This window comes from Notolepis coatsorum (genome assembly GCF_963971535.1).
Source record: "Notolepis coatsorum genome assembly, chromosome: 4".
Taxonomy (NCBI): Eukaryota; Metazoa; Chordata; class Actinopteri; order Aulopiformes; family Paralepididae; genus Notolepis; species Notolepis coatsorum.
Window position 1 is genome coordinate 93,134,516 of NC_140168.1, and position 9,809 is coordinate 93,144,324.

At 49.8% G+C, this 9,809-nt stretch overlaps 1 protein-coding gene across 1 annotated transcript in view; it reads right to left on the bottom strand.

The window, feature by feature from the left end:
* The window catches only part of ctnnal1 (catenin (cadherin-associated protein), alpha-like 1), a 310,492-nt gene that overhangs the window by 31,346 nt on the left and 269,337 nt on the right, over positions 1 to 9,809 (bottom strand). The window contains exon 11 of the mRNA XM_084312032.1: positions 4,933 to 4,970. Within this exon, the coding sequence (XP_084168158.1) occupies positions 4,933 to 4,970 (38 nt within the window). The remainder of the gene's footprint in view (positions 1 to 4,932; positions 4,971 to 9,809) is intronic.

Consider the following 9,809-nt stretch of genomic DNA (forward strand, 5'->3'; position numbering starts at 1 on the left):
AAGCAGGCCGTCGTTGTGGTCCCGAGAGAGGACGCAATGTCAGGCGTCTACTCCCGTTATTTTCTGGTGCCCAAGAAAACTGGGGGGGTCAGACCTATACTGAATCTGTCCATGTTCAATCGGTTGATTGTAGTGAGACCGTTCAGGATGTTGACCGTCCGACTCCTTCTGCTTGCTGTCAGGAGGGGGGACTGGTTCACCTCCATAGACCTGAAGGATGCGTATTTTCACATACCCATTTTCCCTCCTCACAGAAAGTTCCTACGGTTCCTGTTTCAGGGCGTAGCGTACGAGTACCACAGAATGCCGTTCGGTTATTCTCTGGCTCCCCGCACATTCACCAAGTGCGTGGCGGCTGCTCTGGGGCCTTTACGTCGTCGGGGGATACGAGTCCTGTTCTATCTCGATGACATTCTGCTCCTCAGCCGTTCAGAGGAGGTTGCCAGGTCTCATACTCGACTGGTGGTGGAATTCCTCACCAGCCTGGGTTTTGCTGTGAATTGGAAGAAGAGTACCCCTCTTCCCAGTCAACAGGTGGAGTACTTGGGCTTGACATTGAGGTCGAAGCCCATGCTTGCGACCCTCTCGGAGCAGCGTCGGGGGGATCTCCGTCACGCGCTCGGGGGTTTCCGTCTGGGAGGGACGGTTACGGCGCTGCAGGTGATGCGTCTGCTGGGCCTTATGTCGGCGGCCCACACGGTGGTTCCTCTTGGCCTCCTCTTTATGAGGCGGATACAGAGGTGGTTTCTCTCTTTGAGAATAGATCCGGTGTGGGGCAAAGGGAGACGGTTGACGGTTCCTTTGTCGATATGGGGGGATCTCGCCCACTGGGGGAGGCTGGGTATCCTCTCTGCTGGGGTCCCCATGGGCAGCAGTGGCTCCCACGTCACGGTTTTCACCGACGCCTCTCTCACAGGTTGGGGAGGGGCGTTTCGGACCCATGCAGTGGGGGGCAGCTGGACGGGTCATGCCGACCCGGCTGTCCTGCATATCAATGTGTTGGAGTTGAAGGCGGTCCTCCTGGTCCTCAAACGGCTCGGCCACCTGGTGGTAGGCAAACACGTTTTGGTCAGGACGGACAATGTGACGGCGGCGGCGTATATCAACAGGCAGGGTGGGACTCGTTCCGCCCGCCTGCTCCGGGTGGCGCGCAAACTGTTGCTATGGGCATCCCGCAGGCTGCGCAGTCTGCGGGCGCTCCACGTTCCTGGTACGGAAAATGTGGCGGCGGATATAATGTCTCGGGGCGGTCCTCGTCGCGACGAGTGGGAACTCCGCCCCGACATAGTCAGACAGATCTGGGATCGGTTCGGGGAGGCCTCGGTAGATCTGTTTGCGTGCCGACGTTCTCACAAGTGCCCCTTGTGGTTCTCGCTCAGTCGAGCGGATCATCCCCCCTTGGGGGTGGATGCCTTCTCGACCTTTCCGTGGCCGCCCGGTCTTCTGTACGCCTTCCCTCCTGTACAGCTGTTGAGTCAGCTGTTGGAGCGGATACGGAGGGAGCGCAGGACGGTGATCCTGGTCGCGCCGGACCGGGGCACGTCAGTGTGGTTCCCGGTCTTAATCCAGCTTCTGGTCGCTCCTCCTTGGGCATTCCGTGGTCAGCGACGGCCCTCTCGCAGCACAACGGAGTGCTTGTCCAGCCTCCGGTGTTGGGTCAACGCCTGGTGGTGTGGCTGGTGGGAGGGTGAGTCTGGAGAGGATGGATCCCGCGGTGGTTGATACCATCCGGTGTGCGCATGCTCCCTCCACTGTCGCGGTTTACGCGGGCAGGTGGCGTGCGTTCCAAGAGTGGTGTAAGGGGGGGGGGCTGGGACCCAGTCTCCTGCCCCCTGGATGCTGTTCTGGGTTATCTCCAGTCTCTTCTTGGTAGGCTGTCGGCTTCGACAGTGAGGGTATATGCGGCAGCTATATCCTCCTATCATGAGGGTTTTGAGGGGACTGTTTTGTTCAGCCACCCTCTTGTGAAGCGTTTCCTGCTTGGCGCTCGACGCGTTAAGCCGGTGCAACGCTCCTTGGCTCCGACTTGGGATCTTCAATTGGTCCTCGGTCGGTTGTCCTTGGCCCCGTTTGAGCCGCTCGAGCAGGCGCCGTTGGGACAGCTGTCTTTCAAGACCGCGTTCCTACTGGCTGTCACTTCCGCTAAACGCGTGGGTGAGCTCTGTGCTCTCTCGGTACGTCCAGAGTGCCTGTCTTTTCGGACCGATTGCAGTGCCACTCTGCGACCTAATCCTGCTTTCGTGCCTAAGAATATCCGGAGTTCCTTCCGCTCCCGGGATATTGTGGTTCAGGCTTTTCGTCCTCCTCCTCACACTAGTGAGTTAGATGCGGCCTTCACCTGTCATGTCCAGTCCGTGCTTTGGGGTTTTACCTCAGCCGTACTCAGGACTTCAGGGTTACCGACCAGCTTTTTGTCTGTTACGGTGGGGCTCGTGCTGGTAAGGCACTGTCGAAGCAGCGCCTGTCCCATTGGTTGTGTGAGGGTATTGCCCTCTGCTACACGTTGGCTGGGCAGGATCCCCCTGGGGGCGTCAGGGCGCACTCCACTCGTGGGGTGGCTGCCTCTGCCGCTCTCCTGGGTGGGGCCTCGGTGGAGGACATCTGTGCTGCGGCTTCATGGTCCTCACCGGGCCCCTTTGTAAGGTTTTACCTCATGGACATGACCGGGGGTTCTGTCTCCCAGGCGGTTCTGGGGTCTGTGGCCTTTCCTGCTTCCCGTCCTTTGGTCGGGTAGCAGGAGTGTATGGGTATGGGCCACAGTGTGTTGAGTCACACGTGGTTCCGCCTGTACGGTGTGTTCAAGGGGTTCTAGTTCCCTCTTGTTCGCATTCAGGTGGAGTTGACTGCGCCCCCCCTTCGTTAGGAAGGATGGGGTGACAGGGCTCCCCGCACCCCTTGATGTGGGCTTACGGGTCCTCAGGGGGTACATCTGTCGGGTCTCGCGCCCGCTCTTCCCCATTATCTCGTAAGGCTCAGAGCGGGACGCGAAAGCAAATGCGATATATAACGATAGGTTATGTAGATAACCTAGTTATATTAGCATTGGCTGAGCGTCCCACTCTGCGCGGCCCTGAGTTCCCTCTTGAGGGATCTTTTCCTGGGACGGGTTTTGGCGAGGAAGGGTGTGTCATGACCAGAGTCATGGTTATATGGGCTGTGCCACCATAAGGGGCGGGGCCCCATACAGGTGGGGTGCATGTGTTTTTATTCGTGGGAGATACATTAGGTATCCCAGGAGATAGGAGGTATCTCGTAAGGCTCAGAGCGGGACGCTCAGCCAATGCTAATATAACTAGGTTATCTACATAACCTATCGTTATGACCCGTCATTTAAACAGGTTATTGGACCTCAGAATCATCGGAAATGTGTTGCATTGTTAACTAGCTAACGTTTTATATATTTGTTGAATTAATATTTCCTCAGATAGCTGGCATATTTTATTGTATTATTATTATTTACATCTCCCATAGGCTTCAATAGAACTGGCACCGACGTCTGGCACCAAGCAGAGCATAGAGATGACCCTCGATGACCCTTCCCTTCTTTTATAGTTTCCTTGACGCACCAAACCAACGCTGAATTCTAATGACAACATTATTAAAGATTAGGTGTACCAGCCAAAATGACCATTCGAGAAGGTCGTGTCTAGATGCTATAACCGTCGCGTTTCCACACGTTTAAGTGGTGGCGGTGGTTAAGGTTAGGGTTAAGGTAAGGGATAGATTTATACTAGGGATGCACCGAAATTTCGGCCACCGAAAGAGTTTTTTCACCGAAAATATATCACAGAAACAGAAACAACCTGTAACCTAACGCGCGTTGTTGTGATGATGTCGCGTTGTCGGGAGTCGCGCTGTTTCTATGTAAACTCTGCGCGCAACACATCCAATAAATGCGTCTTTAACATGCTTTTATATCCTTATTTACTATATGCCCGTCGCGGTTAATCACAGAGTGATCTAATATGCATATTATTATTCAGAGCGAGAGGGGGGGGGATTGTGTTTCTCACATTGACGCTGTCTGTCTGTCGCGCGTCTACTGTGCCAAAGTCAAGAGAGCACATCATCTGGGGACTAGAAAGGTGCGCTCAGTAGAGCACAGATGTCCGCTGCGGCAGCCAGAGAAAAGATGGAATTAATGTACTGTATGCATTCAGAAGTGCTGAATAAATGTGTTATGGACCCATAATAGTGATTATTTATTATTTAAGTTAAGTTTTGCCGTAATCATATATTTTTCCATAATCATAATGTTCCACAACATTGGTAAAAAAAAATTCTATTCTATGAATCATTTTCGGCCTTTCGGCTTTCGGTTTTCGGCCAACTGTTTTCTATTTCCGGTATCGGTTTCGGCCAAGAATTTCCCATTCGGTGCATCCCTAATTTATACACAACTAGGTGAAAATGATGATGAGTTACAGCTACGTCAAAAAGTGACAATTCCCATAGCGCAGTGGACTAAGCACTCGCCCACCACCGCAGAGACTCTGGGATCGAATCCAGCGGTCAGCGGTACCTCCGGCTTGGTCAGTCGTCCCTATACTAACACAATTGGCAGTGTTAGCGGGTGGGAAGCCGCGGGGTATGTGTCCTGGTCGTTGTAAACTTCCTACTGGTTGGCCGTGGGCGCCTGTTCAGCAGGGAGGGGATCTGGGGGGAAATAGCGCGAACCTCCGCACGCGTTACGTTCCCCCAGTGAAACTCCTCGCTGTCAGGTGTAAAGAAGCGGCTGGTTGACTCCACATGTATCGGAGGAGGCATGTGGTAGTTCTACACCCTCCCCAGGCCGACAGTGGGGCAATTCGCGCAACGACCAGGAAGGGAATTGGCATAACGACTCAATTGGGTAGGAAAATGTTGTGGAAACATCCTTCCGGGCTATGGGATCTAGACACGAGCATGGGAGCATGTAGAGCTAACACTCACCCCGGGTCTGGGCAGCGACAGGTACGGCCTTTTGTCCCCTAAAACAGAAAGAGAGTGTTATCTTGATTGGCAATCTGTTTGTTTAAAGTCTAATTCTAATAATAATAATACTAATAATAATGGTTTCACTGGATTTCTGTCGCTAGGGGAACAGTTTGGACCCAAGGGTATCTTCGGTCAGTTAGCAAACACATCAACAGGGGATAAACTCGGGTCCACTTAGAATGTTTACGCTGTCAAGTTAAAACCTTTATTTATTCTCGAAAAGGGCAATTGAGGTCACCCTCATTTTCAATGTCGTCGAGACTTACAGACATTTCAATGCATACATTTTTTATAATAATAATAATAATAATAATAAATAATAACTATCTATATAGCACCTTTCACACATGGACCGCAGTCAAATGTGCCCCACAACAAGTAGCACAAAATGAACATAGGTATACAATTGAATTAGCATACAGTTGACAGAATAAAAACAATGCATGAAGTGCAGACATGAGAATAGGTATAAAAGACAATAAAAGTAGTGCAACGTAGAACGTGCAGACATAAGAATAGGCATAAAATAAGTACAATAAGTACAGTGTTGCTCGAAAGCATGTGAACCCAGCCAGTCCCCCAAACACCCCACACATCGATCCCACCACATCCCCATCCAAGACACAGCCCCTGATGAAGCACGTCACGACCGAAGGAAAACACAAACCCACAAACAGGGGGCTGGGGCGGGGATGGAGGGGGGAGAGAAGAGAAAAGAAGAGAGGAGAAGAGAGGATAAGAGGAGAGAGAAGAGAAGAGAGGAGAGGAGAGGAGAAGAGGAGAGGAGAAGAGAAGAGGAGAGAAGAGAAGAGAAGAGAAGAGGAGAGAAGAGAAGAGAAGAGGAGAGAAGAGAAGAGAGGAGAGAAGAGAAGAGAAGAGAAGAGGAGAGGAGAAGAGAAGAGGAGAGAAGAGGAGATAAGAGAAGAGAGGAGGAGAGAAGAGAAGAGAGGAGAAGAGAGGAGAGAAGAGACGAGACACACACACACTCGCACGCACACGCACACTTCCCGTCAGCCTGTATCCCAGAGCATCATAACTAGACGTTGGGAGGGAGACGCGTCCTGAAGGGACATCATCACAGAAAACCACACCGTAACACATGTCCCCTCTGCTGGGAATCATTCCTCTGCTTCCCATCAACTGTGTGTGTGTGTGGGCACCTGTGTGTGTGTGTGTATGTGTGTGCGTGTGTGTGTGGGCACCTGTGTGTGTGTGTGTGTGTGTGTGTGTGTGTGTGTGTGTGTGTGTGTGTGTGTGTGTGTGTGTGTGTGTGTGTGTGTGTGTGTGTGTGTGTGTGTGTGTGGGCACCTGTGTGTGTGTGTGTGTGTGTGTGTGTGTGTGTGTGTGTGTGTGTGTGTGTGTGTGTGTGTGTGTGTCCTGAACCATAAATAGCATGGTGTGCGGTGTTACTGGGTGTTGTGTGGATAATCACCACCATGAGAAGGAGAGGGGGGGGGGGGGGGGGGGGGGGGGGGGGCTGTCCTCTCACTGTGCCTCCTGTCAGGCCTGCAGAAGAGATGGCTCTCATACCCCTCCCCTGAACACACACACCACACACACACACACACACACACACACACACACACACACACACACACACACACACACACACACACACACACACACACACACACACACACACACACACACACTACTGCACAGAAATACAAGCATGCACACAGGAACACACACCCATACATCAAAATGCACCCTCTCTCTCCCTCTTTGTCTCTCTCTCTGCCAGAGTGAAGAATACAAACAGCATAGGCTTTTGAACAGGGCCGTCTGTGAGTGAGATGAATAGTTGACTGAAACAGAGGAGAAGTGAAGAGAGGGGAGGAGAAGAGAATAGAAGAGAGAAGGGATGAGAGGAGAAGAGAGGATGAGAGAAGGGAGGAGAGGAGAACAGAATAGAAGAGAGGAGATGATAATAATAATAATAATAATAATTCATTTAATTTATATAGCGCTTCTCAATAACCCGAAGTCGCTGAGATAAGATAATATAAGAGAGAAGAGAGGAGAAAAGAGAGAATAGAATAGAAGAGAAGAGAAGAGAAGAGAGGAGAGGAGAAGAGATAATAGAAGAGAAGAGAGGAGAAGAGATGAGAGGAGACAAGAAGAGCGATGAGAGGAGAAGAGAGAATAGAGTAGAAGAGAGATGAGAGGAGAAGAGAAGAGAGGAGAAGAGAAAATAGAAGAGAAGAGAGGAGAAGAGAAGAGAGGAGATGAGAGGAGAAGAGAGGAGAAGAGAGAAATAGAATAGAAGAGAGGAGAAGAGAGAAGAGAACAGATGAGAAGAGAGAAGAGAGAATAGAAGAGAAGATAATAGAGAATAGAACAGACTAGAAGAGAGGAGAAGAGAATAGAAGAGATAAGAGAACAGATGAGAAGAAAGAGAGGAGAGGAGAAGAGAGAAGAGAAGAGAAGAGACGAGAAGAGAAGAGAAGAGAAGATAAGAGAAGAGAAGCGAAGAGAAGAGAAGAGAAGAGAAGAGAAGAGAAGAGAAGAGAAGAGAAGCGAAGCGAAGAGAAGAGAATAGAAGAGAAGAGAAGCGAAGATAAGAAGAGAAGAGAAGAGAAGAGAAGAGAGAGAAGCGAAGCGAAGAGAAGAGAAGAGAAGAGAAGCGAAGCGAAGAGAGAAGAGAAGAGAAGAGAAAGAGAAGAGAAGAGAAGAGAAGCGAAGCGAAGAGAAGAGAAGAGAAGAGAAGAGAAGAGAAGAGAAGAGAAGCGAAGCGAAGAGAATGTGTAAGCATTGTCAAGTAATGGCTGCTAGATCATGGTATACAGCACGGTCTCATCAGATATGAAGCAGGTGTTCAGTATGATTTCCTTTCCTGTCAGTGACACTACTGTGTGTCAGTAAGTGAAGGTGGTTAAGTAAGATTGACTTTGGCTTTGGTTGGAGCTTAAAGGGGCACTTCACCAAAAAAAAACAATGCTGATTTATTTTGCACATAATCTCACACACATACAAAAAAAACTCACTGTCATCACTGGTGGGCATATTCAAACAAATGTACTGTACTCCCAATAACTGTAAAACTAAATGAATGTGTGCAAAACTGTTATTGGCTGTGTGTGAGATTATGTGCAAAATAAATCAGGATTGTGTTTTGGTGAAGTGCCCCTTTAAGTGCTTGCTATGTCATGGTTTAGAGCAGGCATCCTCAAAGTCCGGACTTTGTCTCTGACAACTGTCTCTGGACTCAAAAAGCTAATTATACTTTTCATATGTATTATCTGCGAGACATTGCCACAACGCAACAAGTCAAAATTCTCCGCTATCTCCACTGCAAGCAGTGATCTGTATGTCCGACTGCTCCACTGTCTGCTTTGGTCCAATCACATTCAGAGAAGAGAGAAGAGAACAGATGAGAAGAGAGGAGAAGAGAAGAGAGAATAGAAGAGAAGATATAAGAGAACAGAGGAGAAGATAATAGAGAATAGAACAGACTAGAAGAGAGGAGAGGAGAATAGAGTATAGGAGAGGAGAAGATAAGGTTCCCCCCACCCACAGTCTGCGAATCAGAGGCATAGTAGGGCGGGTCTTCACGGAATGCGTGTCGTCTCTTTCAATGTGTCTGAGTCAGAGTGAGAGTTGACAGCGCATCTAGGTTCATCTGCAGATACTGTAGCTAGTAGCCTAGTGTCATCTGCAGGTACTGTAGCTAGTAGCCTAGTGTCATCTGCAGGTACTGTAGCTAGTAGCCTAGTGTCATCTGCAGGTACTGTAGCTAGTAGCCTAGTGTCATCTGCAGGTACTGTAGCTAGTAGCCTAGTGTCATCTGCAGGTACTGTAGCTAGTAGCCTAGTGTCATCTGCAGGTACTGTAGCTAGTAGCCTAGTGTCATCTGCAGGTACTGTAGCTAGTAGCCTAGTGTCATCTGCAGGTACTGTAGCTAGTAGTCTAGTGTCATCTGCAGGTACTGTAGCTAGTAGCCTAGTGTCATCTGCAGGTACTGTAGCTAGTAGCCTAGTGTCATCTGCAGGTACTGTAGCTAGTAGCCTAGTGTCATCTGCAGGTACTGTAGCTAGTAGCCTAGTGTCATCTGCAGGTACTGTAGCTAGTAGCCTAGTGTCATCTGCAGGTACTGTAGCTAGTAGCCTAGTGTCATCTGCAGGTAATGTAGCTAGTAGCCTAGTGTCATCTGCAGGTACTGTAGCTAGTAGCCTAGTGTCATCTGCAGGTACTGTAGCTAGTAGCCTAGTGTCATCTGCAGGTACTGTAGCTAGTAGCCTAGTGTCATCTGCAGGTACTGTAGCTAGTAGCCTAGTGTCATCTGCAGGTACTGTAGCTAGTAGCCTAGTGTCATCTGCAGGTACTGTAGCTAGTAGCCTAGTGTCATCTGCAGGTACTGTAGCTAGTAGCCTAGTGTCATCTGCAGGTACTGTAGCTAGTAGCCTAGTGTCATCTGCAGGTACTGTAGCTAGTAGCCTAGTGTCATCTGCAGGTACTGTAGCTAGTAGCCTAGTGTCATCTGCAGGTACTGTAGCTAGTAGCCTAGTGTCATCTGCAGGTACTGTAGCTAGTAGCCTAGTGTCATCTGCAGGTACTGTAGCTAGTAGCCTAGTGTCATCTGCAGGTACTGTAGCTAGTAGCCTAGTGTCATCTGCAGGTACTGTAGCTAGTAGCCTAGTGTCATCTGCAGGTACTGTAGCTAGTAGCCTAGTGTCATCTGCAGGTACTGTAGCTAGTAGCCTAGTGTCATCTGCAGGTACTGTAGCTAGTAGCCTAGTGTCATCTGAAGGTACTGTAGCTAGTAGCCTAGTGTCATCTGCAGGTACTGTAGGAAGGCTAGTAGCCTAGTTTCATCTGCAGGCACGTAGCTA